This window comes from Mytilus californianus, unplaced genomic scaffold (assembly GCF_021869535.1).
Source record: "Mytilus californianus isolate M0D057914Y unplaced genomic scaffold, xbMytCali1.0.p SCAF_2, whole genome shotgun sequence".
NCBI classification, from domain to species: Eukaryota; Metazoa; Mollusca; class Bivalvia; order Mytilida; family Mytilidae; genus Mytilus; species Mytilus californianus.
Window position 1 is genome coordinate 89,387,044 of NW_026262668.1, and position 22,108 is coordinate 89,409,151.

Genomic DNA, 22,108 nt, shown 5'->3' on the forward strand with positions numbered 1-22,108 from the left:
AACCTGGGACAGTGGTGTAACAGTACAATATAAGAACGAACTATAAAAACGAACTATAAAAATCAGTTGAAAGAGGCTTTACTCATCAGATGGATAAATACAAATACAAGTGGACGTGGCTGGGTAGTTGTACATCCAAACAACAAAAAGACACTAAGTACAGATCTGAGAGTACTCGCAGTTACTGACAGCTAGTTCAAAGCCACTAACAACTGATAAAAAAAATCTTGCATCTAAGACTAAATTATCAATCCGTAAGCTCCCTTTAGAATTTTATAAATTTTAGATTTTACATTTCTGAGTTATGGGGTTTTATTCATTAAAAAAGGGGGGATTTTCCAGTTTTTGGACAACAACTCAAAAATGCTTTAAACAGTTTGCATGAAACTTTGGTGAATTATTTATAGCAATTGATGTAATCTCCCTATTGATTTTCATAAATTTCAAATATGACATTGAGAAGAAATTGAACTTTATTTGTTTATAGTCTGGCAACAGATTTATTAAGTATTGCGCAACAGCACAGTGTATTGCACAACAGCAAGAAATCTTTAATTGAATATAAATTCAATTCATATAACCAATTTCAAGTTCTTTGACTGCATTTATTCAGAAACTATAATATGTCAAATATTTAATTACAATCCAAATTCAGACCTGTATCAAGCTTGAATATTGTGTCCATTTTTGCCCCAACTGTTCAGGGTTGGACCTCTGCAGGTGTATCCAGCTGCGCTCAGCGAATCAGTTTAATTTTTAATAAAGAACTCCTTTTTTCATTCATAAATTACTTTATACTTGGAAATATAATTTTGCTTGGAGTTATAGTTTCTAAAAAAAGTATTGTCATTGAAAGAGTTGACATGTTGCAATGTACATTTATTCTACATAGTTCTATGGTACAAGATCAAAAGTTTATATAAAAGAAAGAAGTCAAAGGTTTCCCATCATAGTTCAGTTACATACATTTTTTTTGTACCTGAGGTCGTTGAATATAGATCATTATATAAATAAGGAGATATGTTATGATTGCCAATGAAACAACTATCATCCATACTTACCAGTAACAAACCACATTTACAAAGTTGAATAAAATACAGTTGATAACATATACTTATTACTAAAAAGAAAATGCCTAACTATTTTAAACAGTATTTGACTATAAACATAGATAAAAAAGGTACAAACTGGACATAATACACTAGTTCATAAACAAGTGAGAACAATCGCCTTCATATAGTGCTCAGAATATGACATTCATAAAACTTATTCAATATCATTAGAGAACTCTAAATCTTAAATACTGAAAGCCACCTCTGATAAGTACACTGTACTATGCAAGATAATGATATAACTGGACTAAAAATACACACAACCTGTAATTAACTGCCTTTCCTGCGCTTCGCGCTTTGATTATAAATTTCTGATATGATGCGACGGGCGTATCATGCGCTTATGGCGCAGCTCTTTATTTTATTAGGTATTTTCCAGTCATAAAAGAAAATTCTACAATGTTTCATTGCAATTGAGTTAATATTGCTTTTGACATTTCAATATAACTTTTATGTTACTAATTATTTCAGGCAATGGTGGGCATTAAAAACAAATTAAGCAATGGCGTCATTTTCCCTGTGATGATAAAACTTTTTGTTTTAAACCACATTTTTATGTCCACATTTCAGACCCAATTTGTTCCTGTCTGTCAGCAGTAAATCAGGTGATGCATCAAGGGACCTAAAAACTCATATGACAAGAAATGGATCAAAATTTGAATTTGAGGGATCGACAATAATATACTGTCCAACTAAAAAGGCTACCATGGAAACTGCTGCTATTCTGAAAGGTTTGGGAAGATAATTGTACTACAATATTTTGAAAAATGATTAAACAAGTTGTTGCTTCAAAATTCAGAATACATTAACAAAAGGTGTTCCACTATGTGGTTATAAATAAATGAAATCAGGTATTGTGGTAAGATCAATGTGCCAACAACCCTATAACACAAGTTGGCAAAAATAAAAATTTAGGGGTCACTGTTTGGAAGAAATTCTATATGTTAACTTATTATTTTGTAGAATGTGTGTACATATTCAAAACTTTATATGTTGGCATATTTTTTAAGACAAAGTGATCAGGTGAAATTTATCAATATACTATGTTTTTGGCTCTGTACATATAAGTACTTATAGCAACTTTTTAAGCACTCAAAAGGCAATATGATGTATAATTGCTGTGGTTAATTTGGAACAATAGATATTGGAGTTTTCATATGGGTGTCAGTATTTATCCAAAACAAATTTCAATACTAGCATGAAAAAAAAGATTTGGTTGTAAGATATATTTAAAAGTCAATAAAAGTATTTTTTCATTACATATTAGGTATGAATGTAGCCACTCTCCCATACCATGCTGGTTTGAGCTTGGATGCAAGGAAAGATGCCCACCATAAATTTGTGAATGATAAAGTTCAGGTAATTACAGCAAAAATCAGCTCATGAATAATCATTAATAAATATTTATAATAGAGTATTCATAGAACTCTCAATCAGACTTGAATAAGCTATTGCAATCAATTGGCATTCCATACTTGTTATCTGTGTATCTGTTTTCTTTTAAATAATTTGGTGAACCAATTGGATATTTTAGAAACAATACCTTCTGATGTAATATTTATAAATCCTACACCAAAAAGTTAATGATTGGCTAACAATGTCCTAAACAATGAAAATTCAACCAATGACCTGACATTGAAATTACTCATATCGCTTTAGATTCTTAAAGAGAGTGTTTTATTTTACAAATAATCCCACATGTTCCAATTGTTATGCTCCTTAAATAAATTTCAGGAGTGTAAAGTGATTGCTTTATTTGTCTTTTCTGTATGTCCAAAATGAAAACTTCCACTTGGTAACTTGAGTTCCCCTTAATCAAAAAGTTCGTCACTTTCTAAAAATTGGATTGTTTTTTTATAAATGCTTTGATGATGACAATTTGGGTTTCCCATGCTCAACTGTAGGGAAAATTTTACATATGGATTATGGAAGATACTTTTAAGAATGAAATGAAGCGTTTGGATTTTGGGATCATAGGTCACTGTTACTTGTAATTGAAAAAAAATGAAAAACTGGTTTCCTGATGGTAACTTGAGTTTCTTTTGTTGGTGTAATATGAAACTTGTTTCCATGGAAGATAAAGAGAATGGGAACAATCCTATTGATTTGCAGGTCAAAAGGTCAAAATTGCAAGTCAAAAGGCCAAATTGCTAAAAATAACAGAAAAATATTGACATACAATTTGTTGTTTCTGGGTGATTTCTTGGTGCTATTTTTTTTATTTTGATAAAATTCAAAGTTGTTGACAGTAGGAAATGGAGAAAGCCTATCTTAAGGTAAGTTTGTCAAAAGTCAAGTTCACAGTTGCTAAGGATAGCTAAACATAGTATGAAAACTTTAAAATCTTGATTTGTAGATGAAATCTCTTTAATATTGCTTTTAGATTTTCTGGAATATTTTTATTGGGCAGGTAGAGTCATTAGAATCCTTTAAAAAAAACAAGGACCCAGAAAGGGTTTCTAGCTATGGATGAAGTTTTATAACATTTACCATGATATTTTATATTTCTACATTTTTATGATGGACAGATATCATGGATATGATTACTAAAGCCTCCCACTAACAATCTTGTAGCCCTAATTGTATGGTTGTTTTTTATGCCTCCACTACGGCATTAAGTTTTACCTTTGTCTGTCTGTACATCCATCCGTCCGTCCCGAAATTGGTTTCCGATCTCTAATTATAGTTTGCCTCAACCAAACGTTATGAAACTTGTACACAATGCAATAAGACTCAGATCAAGTTCGAATTTGGGTGGCGTCACTTCAGGGGTTTTTCTGAGTATTTTGGGAAAAAGGATCCTGGGTAGTTTTGGGAATTTTTTACATTATTTTCAATGAGATTGGGAAAACCCAACAAATATACCAGATGTGAGTTTTAGTGTGTATAGGTCATTAGAAATTATCTTTTTTGTAGTGATGTCAACGAGTACTCGAGTATTGCTCTGTAGTACCGAATATTGAATACCAAAATGAGAGCGCCTCCTGGGAAATTGAATATTAATCAAAATTAACAAAAATTAAAATATGATTCGAATGTTTGCGTTTAACAGTCATTTAAAATTCCTCCAAACAGAGGTAGGCTGTGAACAAGAGCACTTTTTCTTCAAGGCTTACACTTTTAGCTAAATTATAAATCATATTTATTCTCCCACCTCTACTATCAGAGCATATATTTTCATCAACAGGACTGTTAGTTACCTAACAAAGTTGAGAAATCGCCTCGTCCCAGAAAAAGTTGACAAGATAGTAATTTTAAATAAGAACAAATTTGTTGCACCCTGTGTCGAACCTCAGAAAATGATTAAAGGCATTAGTAAGGTCTAATCATCACCCCTTTGTTGATCATTAAATGTGTTTTTTACGGTTCCCAAATACTGTATATGTAGTAAATGAGCTATTAATTAAGGTATAAAATTCCTTGAACTATTATCTAGTCCTAGGTAATAATGTTGAGGGCTTTACATTCATAAGACATTGACCCACAATACATAACATGGGTATAATTTTGTGTTTCCATTTTGTAAATGTTTTACCGAGAGAGTACTCGAGAATCGCTCGGTAAATCCAACGAGTACTTGATTAGTAAATCTTCGTCGAGTTGACATCCCTACTTTTTATGCCCCCGCCATAGCGGAGGGGGCATTTAGTTTTACCCTTGTCCGTCTGTACATCTGTCCGTCCGTCTGTCTGTCCATATGTCCCAAAATTGGTTTCTGTTCTTTAACTTTTGTTTGTCTCAACCAAATGTTATGAAACTTATCCACAATGCTTATTACCACAAAACACAGATCGAGTTTGAATTTTGGTGGAATCACTTTTACCGTTCGAGAGTTATGCCCCTTTACAAATGGAAAAATTGCTGAATTTTTCGTTTCCCTTCTCTAACTTTAGTTTGCCTCAACGAAATGTTATGAAACTTATCCACAATGTATATTACCAAAAAACACAGATCAAGTTTGAATTTTGTTGGCCTCATTTTTACTGTTCTAGAGTTGTGCCCCTTTACAAACCTCAAAATTGCTGAAATATTTGTTTCTGTTTAACTTTAGTTTGCCTCAACCAAATGTTATGAAACTTATGCACAATGCTAATTACCACAAAACACAGATAAAGATTGAATTTTGGTGGTGTCACTTCTACTGTTCTAGAGTTATGCCCCTTTACAAATCTCAAAATTGCTGAAATATCTGTTTTTGTTCTGTAACTTTAGTTTGCCTCAACCAAATGTTATGAAACTTATGCACAATGCTAATTACCACAAAACACAGATAAAGATTGAATTTTGGTGGCGTCACTTCTACTGTTCTACTTGCCCCTTTAAAAATGGAAAAATTGCTGAATTTTTCGTTTCTGTTCTCTAATTTAAGTTTACATCAACTAAATGTTATGAAACTTATAAACAATGCTTATTACCACAAAACTCAGATCAACTTAAAATTTGGGTAGTGTCACTTTTACAGTTCTTGAGTAATGGCCCTTTATAAAGCCAGATAACGTTATATGCAAGCGGGGGCATCATCTGTGTCCCATGGACACATTCCCCATTTATTTAATTTGTGAAAGTAAAGTAAGAAACTACACATGCTACATGATTGCCATTTATGATTTTAATTTTCTGTCCTTTTTTGTTTTTAAACTTGACAGCAAGCCAATCAAGTTTATTTAGTATCAAAATACTGTACTTCATAAAGTGCACATGTGATAAGAATTTACAGCCTTTTTCACCTTCAAAGACTGTAACAGTTACAAATAATTAATAAACTCAGGGAGAGCCTAAATAAGATTTTTTTTTAACTGGCCAAGGGGCCAACACGTTTCTAAATTCACTTGCCCTTCCAGATTTTTACTGTCCCTTCAAAATTGAAAAGAAATTACCTCCTAGATCTGTAGTAATGTGTTTACATTAGAACAAATTCAATATCAAAGTTTTTTAGTGATAAAGAAAAGTAATGTAACAACATTTTATTGGATTTTGACATGAAAATTTGTGGAGCAAAAATATCTTTGAGTTTCGGTACAAGATATTTCCTGTTTTTTCTTTCTTTTTCATATATCTTTTCGTAGAGTTTATATTTAACAGCTGTATTTTTTTGTTTTGTATTTGATAGGCAAACCCTGAATTAGCTTTATCCGCTTTTGGAATCTGATCGGGTATTGAAATTGTCTACATTTCTGGTTTATAACTGCCATTAGTCAAAGTTGTTTTTTGTCAGCCACATTACTTGTTTGCGATTTTTGGCATGAAGCTAGCAGTCGAACAAAAAGAACACTGCTGTCAGGAATAACTTACGTGAAAACATAATTTAAACAATTTTCGATGAAACTGCTTCAGAAAATGATGTAGCCACGTTTTCAGATGTCCCTTAAAAAATTTTCCTCCCAAAATTGGGAAAGATGCAGGGATTTTGACATGGGGAATGGGTATTGGGACCCTGTGAAATGCTAGAAAAATCCATGCACTTTTACCTTTCTAAAGTTATGCCCTTTACAAATGGAAAACTTGCTGAATTTTTCGTTTCTGTTCTCTAACTTAAGTTTGCCTCAACCAAATGTTATGAATCTTGTACACAATGCTTATTACCACAAAACACAGATCAAGTTTGAATTTTGGTGGCGTCACTTTTACCTTTCTAAAGTTATGCCCTTTACAAACACTACAAACCAGTAAAAGTCTGAAATGGCCTATATCTGTACTCGACTGTACTGATTTTTACTCGACCAGTCTGAATTGGTCTGAAATTTACTTGATAATACTCGACTGTAGTCTGAACCATACTTAACAGTCTGAACTTGTACTCGACCAGTACTTAACCATTTTAAACGCGTCTGAACCATGCTCGACCTAGTCTGAACCATGCTCGACATAGTCTGAACCATACTCGACCTAGTCTGAATCATGCTCGACCTAGTCTGAACCATACTCGACCAAGTCTTAACCAACCTAGACCTATTTTTTGTATCTATCTTTTGTATTTCATCAATTTAGGAACTGTTTTTAACTACAGCTATTTCCCCTGGCTAGAAATTTGAACAACAATTTGAAATTAAAAATGTATTCAATATAGCATTGAAACCAAAATTTCACAATAAACATAATATAACTTCAACACCATATTCATCAACACTTATATACATACATATATATCACCTTTAAAATAAAAATAAAACAAGCTGATCAAATAATCTCAAAACTGAATTGTGACTATTTTCAATGTTATTCAAATATTTTTGAATGTTTCAGATATATTTTATGGTTACTGGACAATTTTCACCATTTACTTAAGCCTAGTAGAGATTTATGGTGTCAGTTGAGTTTAGTTAATAATGCAGTGAACATTTTTTTTATTAAAATATATATAAAGTAGCATATAAAGCAACTTGATAAATTTAAAAAATGACACCTTTCTTTTGTTAAACCAAGAATTTAATATAATCATGATAACCTTTCTTTTGTTAAACCAAGAATTTAATATAATCATGATAACCTTTCTTTTGTTAAACCAAGAATTTAATATAATCATTATAATAGAACTTCCATAGTAATCCTGTGATAAACTTTAAAAAAAAGGAAATGTGTTCCAAAGTTACAGTAAAAATTTATTTCAATTAAATTTAAATAATTTTTGTCAAAATTAAAGACATGGCATACAAGAAGCACTTTAATAAGGTTTGATTACCTTAGTACATTTATGTTTTACAGGTAAAAATAAAGCCCTATTTTTCTTAAACTCGTGTATTAATTATCTAGTGAATTCAAAAGGCCTTGTGATTTAAGTTTCACAGGATGTTGCAATTTTAAATATATGTTATTTAGAATTTAATACTCTCTGACCAGGTGTGATCATGAGTTTGCCCCAAGCAGGAGGTATTACTTTATACTTCACCACTAATCAGAAGAACAATTTTATTAATTTCTTAAATTTTTATCCCTTTTTTATATATATTGTATATAGTATATCCCAAATTATAATAATAGATATATCTCTAAAATAAGGTAAAACAATTTCAGTGATTTTGTTGGCTGTTGTTACCTCATTAAAAAGATAATTATATAACTATTGTACATTTTTGTATGTAACCATGAAACCTATGTAGTTTTTATTTAGGAATTTAGGAAAATTAAATAAAAAAAAAACACATGCCAAACAAGAAGCACCTTAATAAGGTTTAATTACCCTCAGTATAGGTGTGGTTTTTAGGTAAAAGAAAATCTTTTTTTAACAAAACTGTAAAACTTTAAAATTAATATAATTAAATTATTACATAAGATAATTTGATTTAACTATCTCTATTTGATAAATCTGAGAATCATGTAAGAATGTAAAAATCTGTTTTTATAATATATCTTTATTTTATTGTGGCTGTTGTCATGTCAGTTAAAAAGAAATTTATTTTAACAGTTAAAATTTAGAAAAAGTAGAGGTTATTTGGTCAAGTATGGTTCAGACTGGTCGAGTATTGTTCAGACCTTTGGTCGAGTATGGTTTAGACTGAAAAAATAGGTCGAGTACAGGTCGAGAATGGGTTAAGACTGTTTCAGACTGGTCGAGTAATAGTTCCAGACTATTTTCAATGGCAAAGATAAGGGTCAAGTACAAATCAGTACAGTCAAGTATGGTTAAGACTGGGGTCGAGTAATGTCGAGGAAAATTCAGACCAATTCAGACTGGTCGAGTAAAAATCAGTACAGTCGAGTACAGATATAGGCCATTTCAGACTTTTACTGGTTTGTAGTGAAATGGAAAACTTGCTGAATTTTTTGTTTCTGTTCTCGAACTTAAGTTTGCCTCAACCAAATGTCATGAAACTTATACACAATGCTTATTACCACAAAACTCAGATCAAGTACGAATTTGGGTAGAGTCACTAGTGTTCTTAAGTTATGTCCCTTTATAACGTTATATGCAAGTGGGGGCATCATCTGTGTCCCATGGACACATTCCCCATTTATTCAAAATTTTGTTTACATAATTTTTCCATTAAATATACTTGTGTATATAGGTAGTGGTAGCAACAGTAGCATTTGGTATGGGGATAGATAAACCTGATGTCAGGAAAGTCATACATTATGGTGGTAAGAGAAAGTATAAATGTATAAGGTGGTGGAGAAAAATAACTCAAATTAAAGAACTTATATGGCAGATTAAAGTTTAAATGTAAGGGGGAAAAAGAATTTATAAAATGAAGTAAAGATGTAATAACTTTTTGGAAAGAAATGAAAAAAGATTAATTTGAGAGGATTGATTGATTGCTGCTTACATAAAGTCCAGTGTTAAATATTTTATGAAATTCAGGAGAACAAATTAAAAAATAATGCAATGTGTAGGTTCTGCAGATTAGGATGACTAGGATGCAGGGTGAACATTTTGATTGTTTATGGGAAATGAATGCATGTTGGATAAAGGGCAGAAATTTTTAAAAGCAACAGGCCAGTAGCAGACCTATCAGAGAGTTCTTGACATGGTTAAAAGTGCAAAGTGAGTGGCACTCTCTCTCCAATGGGCAACATATTTAATTTCCCAATTCTGACCTAATGTGACTGAATATTTATACATCCTGTGAATCCAAACAAATGCCCCTCTGAAGCAAGTGTTTTTCCTGTCTATTGGAGAAGACCAAGGAATTACCATATTTCTATATCCCATTCAGCCCTAGGATGTTTGTTACCAAAAAAAGTGTATTCTCCTTTTCTATTAATAATTTTTACTTAAGGATGTACGCTCCTCTGTTTCAAAATATCAAACAATTTAAAAGACTGTTATAAATTGATAGTATATGAATAATGGAACTTAAAAAGCTGAAAAAAATGAAAGGTCCTTGTCCTTTTTTTGAGATATAAGAGCTTGAAAATTTGGCCAGAAATGATTCTCTCTAGATTTTTCATACATTTAACATTAACAGCTTTTTTCTTTCAAAAACTATGAAAAAATAACAAGGATTTTATATGATTTTGAAAAATGGCTTTTTATATTATGTGTAATGAAATTATAAAAATAGAAGTAAGGGTTAGCGGGCAAAATTTTTAATGGCACTACATGGATAAAACTAGAGGATTCAGAATATGTGATAAAAAGTTAAAAACAATTAAGATATCTTTTTATTCTTTTTCAGCTCCAAAAGATATAGAATCTTATTACCAGGAAGTAGGCAGAGCTGGTAGAGATGGTCTCCCAAGCAGTTGTCATGCTTTTTTTTCACCAGCAGATTTTAATGTGTCTAGGTTGGTGTGAAAACATTTTCTCATGATCAATATTTAGTTGTAAATTTATTTCTTAGGCATAGTTCAAAAGAATAACTATTCTATATCTATCAGTAAGGGTTGTTCCTTCAAACTATTTCATCTCAGACCTCAAATTAGGTTTATTCATTTAGCAGTTACTTAACTGTCCATTAGAAAGCAAAAATATGTGAATAAAAAAAAGTTTGAGCATAATTTCCATCTCATAATTAACTTTATATATAGTAACTGATATCAGTTATAGGTTTTCCAGCCAAATAGGTATTTCCATCAGATAATGCCAAACTAAATTTGCTTAACGATTTTGTAAAGTTCACAATACTTTACACAAACAACACCAAAGACTTAGATTTCACAGAAGAATAAGACAATTCTGGTTCGCTAGATAATAGCGAATAAGTACTATTGAATTATGAAAATTATGTTGGTATTCATGCAAAACAATTTCCAGCATTTGGGCCCTATATATTTGTTATACACAAACAATAATGACCATATAAAGAAATGAGCAGTTTTAAATTTCTAAAGAATGTTTTATCTGATGCCCTTACTTACAGGAGCCGTACCAAAAAGCTTATGGTTAAAAAGACCCATATAAGTATTATAATGCAAAAAGTTTTATCAATATTAAAAGATTTCATCAGAAAAGGGCAATTCCGTTTAATTTTTCCTCTGCCATTTAGTATCTAGGGTATTTTGTGTTACCCATGACTGTTCTTCCTTCATGCCGAAATAAAACAGTTGTCCTTATTTTCTTCCAATATGGCCCTTTGACTTAAGGATGTTTGCTACTCTGTTTCAAAATAACAAGCTTTTTAAAAGACTGTTATAAATTGAAAGTATATGAATAAAGGAACTGAAAAAAGCAGAAAAAATTGAAGAGTCTGTGTGCTTGTTTTTAAGATATTAGCCATTAAAAATTTGGCGGGAAGTGATTCTCTAGATTATTCATACAGTTAACATTGATAACTTTTTTCTTTCAAAAACTATGAAAAAATAACAAGGGTTATATAAGATTTTCAAAAATGGCTTCTTAAACTATATGTAATAAAATTATGAAATGAAAAGTAGGTGTTTGCGGGCAAAATTTTTAATGGTACTACATGGATAAAACCAGAGGATTCCGAATATCTGGCAAAAATTCAAAAACAAGAGGAGCGAACATCCTTAACTTGAAAATGTCAAGAAAATGTTCAGTTCTTGTTCAGACTTTTAATGTAATTTCTGCATATATGGAGCTGAACTTTGGTACATTAATTTACAATGATGACTTGCCGATAAAATTTTGTCTTTTGTCCTGTTCAACAAATACATGAGGATTTCTCACTTTCCACCTATAAGCCACACTATAAACCATTAAATCATGTAGTTTATAGACTTAAATTAAGTCATTAACCAAAAACTATAGATGAAGCCATACATTATTATATTTTATGAAGACTTACATAATTTAAATGTGATATGATTTGTAGTATTTCATGTATCTTAACAAAAATCCTAAAATGAAATAATAATTTCACTTTGTTTCAGACATTTTATAAATGAAATAACAAACCCAAAATTTAAAACTCACAAGATGAAGATGTTAAGCAAAATGCAGGAATATCTGAACACTGGAAAATGTCGACGGAGGTAGGATATATTATTACTTCTCATGATGTTCATCATATATACAACGAAATAAGGGACTACAAGATTTTTTTTCCGTTCGTCTCAGTGAATTCAGTGATACATTTCATATATCTGTGGATATGAAATTTACAGATAATTTGATAGTGATAGATATAAACAAAGGCTAACTTGAAGTAAATACATGTAAAAGGAAACACAATAGTACAAAATAAATGAAAAGACAAAAGAGGTAAACTTGCAATCCTCAACTATATGCAAACATATATACCATTTTTCAATTTCCAAATTGCAATGAGTTTTGAAAATTAATGATTAAATACAAAATGTAGCAGGATTGTTAGAGCAATGAAGCTTCCCTATTTTAATCTCAATCAGTGGAATAACAAAAGTACTTAGATATGTACAACAGAAATCATGATGTCTTACAGTCTTATACTGGTGGTTGTATTTTGGTAACTCTTTAATTCATTAAGATCATAACCAGTGCAGGAAGACTTGATGTTCAAATATAACTTACTGGCACAGATACTCAATACAGAAAAAGTTAAAAGAAGCATGGTCCAATGAGAAACTTATTATCAAATGTTTAAAGTTTGTTCTCATAAGGTATTAAAATGAATGTATAATGTCATGATTATTAAAATTTACCAAAAAAGATTAACATATTCTGCCAATTTTTGAGATAGTTATGATGGCTAAAATGTATTAGGATTAAGGGTCATTAATGTAGTAGCCAAATAGTAAAAAATATCTGTACAGATTTTTTTAATGATTTTGTGTTTTATGCTTTGTTTATCATTCCAGATTATTGTTAGCTCACTTTGAAAGTAGAAATTTAGATGATATTGGAGGAACAGAAAACTGCTGTGATAACTGTAGAAGGAGGTATAAAAAGATACAATTTTATACTTATAAAAATCAGGTTTTTAACAACATATTTCAGATGATGTTGATAAAATAAGAGGCAGAATGTTAATACTTAATATCACTATTATGAAAGTACTTGATAAATGAGACGTGTAAAGTGGACCTTGAGGTCTGTTTGAGAACAAATGTATTGTAGAACTTCATCTATAAAAATTCCTTGGAATGTGATATTTTAATTATATTTTAAAGAACAATCTGTTAATTCTCTATCTTCCTAAATACACTTGATATTGTATCTTACAATGGTTAGGTTTCTCTATTCATTTAAATTTGTTGAAAAACAACATTATCTAAAATGATGATGGTTGTATTTATTGAACAAAGAAATAATGTTAGAATAGGGTAGATGAGATATCACACATTTAAGAGCCTTCCAAATATATGCAACACCGCCTTCATATATAATTAGAATGTAAATGAACTGGAATGTCTCTTTCAAATAAATGATCCATTGAATCACTTTAGAATTAGTGAATGAAATATCGAATATGAAAGTCTAGATATGCATATGGTGAAGCATTCTTTTTTTCCTTGGTTGTAACGCACACGTGATTCAAAAGGTAATCAATGTACCTGAAGCATTGTTTCGATTTTTGTCTCGCCTTGACGGAGTCAAAAAGCGAGACATAGGCATGCTGTTTCCGGCGGTGGCGGCAGCGTCAACAATGTATTAGTTTGTGATTAGGTCTAGTTCATGGTGAACCACTAGTGGTAGGTTAATGATATTTGGTATGCAGTTGTATTAGCATTGGCACATCTCATTACAATGGAGATTATTTGCCCCCCCCCCCCCTCTCCCCCCCTCAGTCAAGGTCTATTGACTTTGAAACTTTGCTTAGTTTATATGTATTAGTTTGTGATTAGGTCAGTTAATGGGGAACCACTAGTGGTAGGTCAATGATATTTGGTATGCAGTTGTATAAGCATTGGCATATCTCATTTCCATGGAGATTATTTGGCCCCGCCCCCTCATTCATGGTCTATTGACTTTGAAACTTTTGCTTAGTTTTAATGTATTATTTTGTGATTAGGTCAGTTTAAGGGGAACCGTTAGTGGTAGGTCAATGATAATTGGTATACAGTTGTATAAGCATTTGCACATCTCATTTCCATGGAGAATATTTGGTCCTTACCCCTCAGTCATGGTATATTGACTTTGAAACTTTAGCTTAGTTTACACATATTAATTTGTGATTAGGTCAGTTTAAGATGAACCACTAATGTTGAGTCAATGATATTCGGTATGCAAATGTATTGGCATTTGCAAGTTTCATTTCCATGGAGATTGTATAACCCCACCCCCTAATTATGGTTCATTGACTTTGAAACTTTTACATAGTTTACAAGTGAATGTTTGTGTTCAGGTTTGTTTAAAGGGAACGACTTATGGAAAGTCAATGGTATTTGGTTTGCAGTTGTATTAGCATTGGCACATCTCATTTCCATGTAGATTGTTTAGCCCTGTACCTTCAGTCATGGTTCATTGACTTTGAATATTTGCATAACTTACATGTTAAAGTATTGCTATTTTAATTTCAACATTTGCATTATCAAAATAACAAATAGGCGAGACATATCTCTGTGTTAACAGTTTATTAAGTATATGGATTATATGTTTCTCTTGACATAAATATATTGACACTCAATATTAAAAATCTTGCAAAATACAATGTAAAATGCACAGAAAACATTATTTTCTGGATTTATATTAGGCATATCAGATATATTATTACATTTTCTGTTAGAATGTTCTTTGATCATTAAAATTCTTTATTTTGACATCAACTTACAATAAATTATTTTAGGAAAAGCATTCAATTGCCTAACAGTCAGCAATGCTGTTGTTTATTCTATGTGTTTGACCTGTCAATAAATAGTATGTTCATGTGAGTAGCTAGAGTACTGTAACAAGTACTGTAACAAGAGTTCTTACTTAGACTAAGTGCTTTGGACAAACTACATGATCATGCCATATTTCCGATTTTTACTACGCTAAAATATCTAAAATATGATATATGTAGCATTTATACCTACAGAATTACAACCAATTAAAGTGGTGTTTAAAAGGATCCATAAATGTATAGAATGTACATAAAAATGGTGAAGTTGCTATTTTTTAAATATCCTCCACAGAATATTTTATAAAAAAGGATATGTTAGAGCTGAGAACATTTCAATTTTAATGAAATGAAATAATATGGTGTCACCGTATTTGTTTTTGCTGTCGTAATCATTTTTAAAGGTTTTTTGTTGTAAGAACTACTATTTTGCAGAGTAATTTTACCACAATGTTGCACTTATTTTGTCCTTTTGATGCTTTTTTCACTTTAAATTTTGAGACTAATTGTATTCTAGTGAAAAAAACAAATAACTGACAATTTTTTTTTATCATTAAGGCAGATATGTTCAAAGCAATAGCTTACCATTTTTGAACAAAATTATGTGAATGAATTTGCTGCAATGTAAAGTGAAAATAAAATCATATTTTCACCACTTTTTACAGTAATTCTATAAATCTTTTTTACAGATATAAAATGGATTGTATCCCTGGATGCATTAATGCTACTTATATACATTTTCAGTATTCAGATGCAGTTCAACGAGTTAAGAATGCATACAAAATTTCATGAAAATCTGTAATACCACCCAATTATGTGTACTTTGCCTTAAAGAAGGTACAGCATTAATACTACTGACAGAAACATAAGACCCACCTTACAAAGGAAAAATCTATCCCAATATCATGTTCACAAAATACTCATCTATGATGTATCAAAACATTGGAAAAATTTCAGTGAAAAAGACTGTAACCTAATGTTTAGTAGTAAAGTACTAATGAATAAAGGTGATTTAAAATGTTCAAACTTTTACAAAACAATTGCCTGCAACATATGTATTCAGTTTGTTCCCCTTTGAAACAGACAAAGGTCCTTTTGAGAGCCAAAGAAAACTTATGCTGTGGAAATGTAATCTGTGTAGGGTCCAAGAAATGGGCATACATGCCTGGTTGGAATTAATTTGTATTGTCAATGATCATCATTTTCATATACAAGTTTTTTTTGGGGCATGACTTAATACTGTATCACCAACATTCAAAAAAAAATATAGGATACTTTCCCACAGCTATCACTTTATTATCTACAATTAGTCAACATTACCACAGCTGACATAAACTTTGACTTATTATTGTAATTTCTGGTCTCTACATTACTGTGATTGTAACAAGATACTGGAATTTTTTGGCATTGATTTTTAAAAGTGATGTTGAATAAAAGAATAAAATCTTTAAAATGTCTGAGTCATTTTCAGTTGGTTTGTCTGGAAAGAGAATCCAAACAATGCTTCAGTTTTAGCCATATCATTGAAACTTTGAATTTTATTGTAAATTAAAAAAAAAATGAAATTTTATTCAGGAATTGGCTGCAAAGAGACTTAACTTTTATGTTCATAATTTTGTAGAAGTGAGATGAATAAGAATTCAAGTATGAGTCAAGATATATCAGACATAGATGGTCCAGTAGATTACAGCAAGGAAGCTAAAGATCTCTTTTCTGTGATAGAGGTATGTTTTGATACTTAATGATAAGAGCTTTGTTGTGGAAATCCTTACTTTTTTTTCGTTAAATGATCTTTACAGCTTATCCCTTCCAGATACCATTAGATATATGGGGATTCAACCATCGTCCTTTATAAAGTAAAGTTTCAATAGTTTGGTTAATTCTATACCAAGAGACTGTCATCCTTTGCTTGCTCCATTAATACCTAAATGTTTGTATTTTTAATTGTTTAAAAAAAAGAAAGTAGTTGAAACTTTGAAATATAGTGTTAGATATTTACAACATGTATGTACCATTACAGGTATTAGGGGGTAGATATGGTTTAACAACTCCTGTTCAGTTCCTCATGGGATCCAATACACAAAAAGTATCTAGATTTGTCAAGCATCCCCTTTTTGGTTCTGGAAAGTAAGTATAAGAAAAATAAAGATAAACAGTATATTGTGGATTCATTTATTAAGTCTCCCAAACGAAGTTTGGGAAGACTTATTGTTTTTGCTCAGTTCTTATTATTATTATAATTCTTCTTCTTCTTCCGCCGCTTTTAAATTTGAACTTGTCTGCACCTGTTCTCCAAAACCGCTTGTCAGATTAACTTAGGGTTTCACAATATGTTAGACTAACATGTCTAGTGGTGCAATCAGGGTTTTGTTTGTGCAATGGGGTTTATAAAGGGGTACTTTGAGGGGCAAAAAGAAAAGAGGGTTTTACTATAGAACCCTATGGGATTTTATTTTTTAAAATTTTCAAATGATTATAAATTGAAAACCGTTTGTGATAGACACAATCTTTTTAATTGAAAATGTTCTAAAGGATAAAGCCCATTAAATGAAATACAGGGTTAGTCCCCAGGGGTCACCCCCACCCCCTGCCATTTAAGAAAGTTCTAATACCTTGTAAGTGGTCAAGATCCCCACCCCTAAACCATATATATTTTGGTTTCTCATGCTAAGATGGTTTGAATGATATACAGGGTTAGTCCCCAGGGGTCATCCCGACCTCCTGCCATTTGAGAAAGTTCTTATATCTTGTAAATGGTCGAGATCCCCACCCCTAAACCATATATATTCTGGTTTGTCATGATAAAGCACATCAAATGAAATACAGGGTTAGTCCCCAGGGGTCACCCCCACCCCATGCCATTTAAGAAAGTTCTAATATCTTGTAAGTGGTCAAGATCCCCACTCCTAAACCATATATAATCTGGTTTGTTATGCTAAGACGGTTTGAATGATATACAGGGTTAGTCCCCAGGGGTCATCCCGACCCCCTGCCATTTGAGAAAGTTCTAATATCTTGTAAATGGTCTAGATCCCCACCCCTAAACCATATATATTCTGGTTTGTTATGCTAAGATGGTTTGAATGATATACAGGGTTAGTCCCCAGGGGTCATCCTGACCCCCTGCCATTTGAGAAAGTTCTAATATCTTGTAAATGGTCGAGATCCCCACCCCTAAACCATATATATTCCTATTTGTCATGTCTCGAACATTTGAATGACGTATACGGTCAGTCCCCAGGGGTTCCCCCCACCCCCAATGTTCTTATATCTTGTAAATGGTTGAGATCCCCACCCCTAAACCATATATATTCCTGTTCGTCATGTAACGAACATTTGAATGACGTATAGGGTCAGTCCCCAGGGGTTCCCCCACCCCCCATTGTTCTAGTATCTTGTAAATGGTCGAGATCCCCACCCCTAAACCATATATATTCTGGTTTGTCATGCCAAGATGATTTGAATGATATACAAGGTTAGTCCCCAGGCATCACTAATGCATATTACTTTACTGGATCAAACCAATTTTCACTGGACATTGCCCAATGTCAGGCGACCCTGGGAATTACGAATTATGGGAGCTTCGTTTGGGAGACTTCGTAACAGCATCCTGTTACAAAATCATTTCTTGTTTTCATATATATTTTATCGTGGATTGAGAAAAAAATACATTTTTACATGGATTCAGGATTTATTGGATATATTTGTTTTGCCCAAGTCTGAATACAAGCCTATATGAAATTTGTGCTTAGTTAAACTTTGAAATTTTTGGTATAATTATGTCCAGGAAATCCACAAAATTGGTATCTTAGGAATAATAATGAATCCTCAGTACAAAGTATCAAGGGAAAATGTACTTTCCAATTTTTACGGTTTTTGTATTTATTATTGTTGCTGTTTGTAACAGTTTTTTAAGAAAATAAGTAATATTCATCAAGAACATGTGAAAGATGTTTGCTACTAATATTCAGGATAGACTATTAGATATCAAGCTCTAACAGTTTTTGAACCACCTCGGTGGTCTGGTGGTAGCTTGCCAGCCTCCAGTGCAAGGGGTCATGTGTTTGAACACCAATCCATAGTTTTGGTGAGATAAAATACAATACATAATTTTTTTGGAATAATAAGAACAATCACTTTGCTTATGAATGAATAAATTTTAAAACTTAATTGAAAAAAAACATCTTATGAGAAATTTATTCAGTAATTGGCTACCAAGAAAGTTGACAATATGTTCATAATTCTGTAGAAGTGAGATACCGTAGAAAGGCTTGTATAGTTCACACTGGTACATAGTCTGCACCCCCTTCTCCCCACGAAATTTTAGGTAAAAAAACTTTTTGTAAATGTTAGAAAAGGTCTAATGAAACTCCAGTAATTTCAAATCCTGTGCGGTCGTTTGCGGTATTTTCTTGGAAAAACCTGTTTTCCATCATCAAACAGAAGCTGAAACTGCTTGTAAATGATTCTAGAACGCTTCATGATTGTTAAAATAAGTTTAATTCACTTAAAAAACAATTTAGAAACTTGTGTATGTTTAAACAGGAAGTTTAAAAAGCACGTGTAAAAGAAGAATTAACCGGTGAGAGTCGAAATCCGTACATAACAGATATCACTATAATACGACTTTGAAAGTAAAACAGTTCCATCCTTTTGTAAAACAGTCTTAAATATATCTATCACATTAATGTTTGAAGGGTCTTAAGCTAATACAAACCATATTAGTCAGTATGAAACACCAAAACGGAACGAACAATAACTGATTACGTTTTGTAGTTTACAAATTCTAAGCTGGTTTACGGTTGTCTTTTTCACTATGTTTGTATTGTTTCATTCAAGCAGATACCAGTTTATTTCAACCAATGCATTGAAAAGAAACGAAAATTTGTAATGAAAGGTTTAGTTTTTATATTTATCAGTATTAATTTGATATTGAATAGAAATAACATTAATATGGATGAGTTAAAATTATTAGTTTTGAAAAATGATAAGAGCGCCCTCTACAATATAAATAACAAAGATGGCGGAATGTAAACAAACCACCTCGCCCGCTAAATTAAAATTTTTCTCTTATTTCTTGCTTATTGTACTCTATAGTCCGCACCCCGTCTGGAAGGTCCAATTTTGAAGAATAAAACCGCACTCTATACAAGCCTTTCTACGGTAAGCAAGCTACCACCAGTGAAGTGAGATAATTAAGAATCCAAATTTGAGATATGGTTTATAAGACATACTTATTTTTATAGTAGTTTAATGTGGAGAGTATTGAACCGTAGAAGTAAAAAAAATAATTTTGCTGCAATTTTATCATTCATCTTTGAAGATAAAAAAACTCAAAACAATATTTGAGTTATTTCCTAATGCTAAGGCCATTGACATGTGAGCAAACCCTTGAATTCTAAAATCAGAAAATGTAATAAACAGATAAATAATCGTCATTTACACATAATCTGTATGTTATTTGTCAATAATAAGACTTTCAAAATTTCTGCTTATATTTTGTTGTTCTACACTAAAAGAAAAAAATCAGTTGAAATCTTCTCAGTAATATGTGTACTTAAATATGAGCAACAGCATTATCCCATATGACATTTTGGTACAAGAAGTTTTTCCTGGTGTATTTCTGTTTGAATGTAGCTTTCTTTTTTGAAGGTATAGAAAACTTAATTGGTGGAAAGCCTTTGGTAAGTATGAGTAAAACAATATAAATATAGGAATATTGGCAGTAAAATAGATGGTACATTTTATTTGTACAAAATTAAATTTTAAAACATGGTATTTTTTAATCATTAGTTTTAATTATTAGTGTGCTTCATTTAAAGGGAAACTTCGCAAAAAAATAAAAAATTGATATTATGTCCATTCTGTATAAAAAAGCACAAATTCATAAATATTAAAGTTTTATTCTGCTAGATAAGAGATCACCATCGATTTTAAATTTAGAGTATCAATTCTCTGTGTGCGGCCATTTTGACATCTTCTCGGTTTAATAACCCCGACATATCTATAAACCACAAAGGACCAAAACCAGCAGTAACCTAACGTAGTCGCATTTATCCGACTAACTAACTTGATACGGAAAATGTAATTATTTTTTAAAATAACTATGGTCTGTCGTTTTAAAACTGTTTTTTCTTTACGAAGTTTTTGAAACAAGAAATTTATATGGGAATTAGTTAAAAAGTCAAAGTTCAAAGTCATAAATAAGTGTTCCGTGTAAAATCGTTTTCGAAAATCTAATTTGTTCATAATTCTTTTATGTAATAAACTTATTTAAATAAATTCGGACCTTCTCTTATCTGATCACCAGCATGGCTAAAGGAATTATTCCCTGAGGTATTGTGAGGTGACACGTCCAGGTATTCAAGCGATTTCCTGTCGGGTTTAAAAACTCTTATTACACAATTACATAAAGCATGTTCATGCATCGCTTCACTTCTGAGGGTATTGATTAGTGTACACGGGCGATAACTTGTAACTTTCCATTTTAAAACTATCAGGTGTAATATACATCTTTGTCTTGCGTGTCCGATAGTGATATACTAGTCATTACTAAACTCATACGCTTGTTTATAAATAACATTTCTAGTGTAAAGAATGATATTTATGAAAATCTAAATAATTCCAAAAAAAGATTTGATAAAATAAAAATCTATTTACATATTTTTCCAAGGGTAAATTGGGGAAAATGTAAGTATATACTCGTTGTCAATAATGATGGACATTTTGAAACATGAAAAACTATTGATTTAAAAAATATGCACTTGTCGATCATTGGTTTATACGCCTAGATAGAAAGTTACGGAACTATAGATAGTCGCAATTTATAATTGTATATTGAATATAAGAAAGAACATCTAGAACCAATTTGATTTAAATACAGGTCGATATCTAACTTGCTTTGGTTCATCGAAGTTATGGACATAGTTAAATCACAGATTTATATTTCAATTAGATTGTTCTCGAACAGTTGAAGAAATTCGTCATCATCACAATTGTTGGGTATAATGTATATTAATGTGAACATGGTTCTAATAGAACCTTATGCCAATTTTCCTGTCCCGACATGCATGTAATATATATGCCACTGGACGTACACTAATGATCCCCAAAAGTTTATTTGAAGAAATAAAGAAACTTCACTCCGGATAGACTGATAGTAGTTGTATTAACGTCTCATCAGCTTGAGGGTTGATTAATTTATTACGTTAGCTTGTGGGGGAATAAACCATTCCCACTATTGCACTTATGCATAAAATATTAAATAAGAGTAATATAAGAGAAAATATAAATACGAAAAAAGTCGCATATCTGGTAAAAAAAAAAGTCTCACCAACTATAGGATTTCACGTACAATTG

General features: G+C 31.5%; 2 protein-coding genes across 5 annotated transcripts in view; both read left to right on the forward strand.

Moving 5' to 3' along the window:
* Positions 1 to 22,108, forward strand: part of LOC127728372 (band 4.1-like protein 5) — a 238,305-nt gene that overhangs the window by 198,522 nt on the left and 17,675 nt on the right. The window lies entirely within an intron of this gene.
* Positions 1 to 22,108, forward strand: part of LOC127728371 (bifunctional 3'-5' exonuclease/ATP-dependent helicase WRN-like) — a 68,715-nt gene that overhangs the window by 26,991 nt on the left and 19,616 nt on the right. For 3 of the 4 annotated variants that reach the window (XM_052235701.1, XM_052235702.1, XM_052235704.1), the window contains exons 12-21: positions 1,683 to 1,843; positions 2,380 to 2,471; positions 9,116 to 9,188; positions 10,226 to 10,334; positions 11,883 to 11,984; positions 12,789 to 12,869; positions 14,717 to 14,797; positions 16,371 to 16,473; positions 16,770 to 16,876; positions 20,402 to 20,433. In XM_052235701.1, coding sequence (XP_052091661.1) covers positions 1,683 to 1,843; positions 2,380 to 2,471; positions 9,116 to 9,188; positions 10,226 to 10,334; positions 11,883 to 11,984; positions 12,789 to 12,869; positions 14,717 to 14,797; positions 16,371 to 16,473; positions 16,770 to 16,876; positions 20,402 to 20,433 — 941 coding nt within the window. The remainder of the gene's footprint in view (positions 1 to 1,682; positions 1,844 to 2,379; positions 2,472 to 9,115; positions 9,189 to 10,225; positions 10,335 to 11,882; positions 11,985 to 12,788; positions 12,870 to 14,716; positions 14,798 to 16,370; positions 16,474 to 16,769; positions 16,877 to 20,401; positions 20,434 to 22,108) is intronic. The other variant, XM_052235703.1, reaches the window with a different exon arrangement.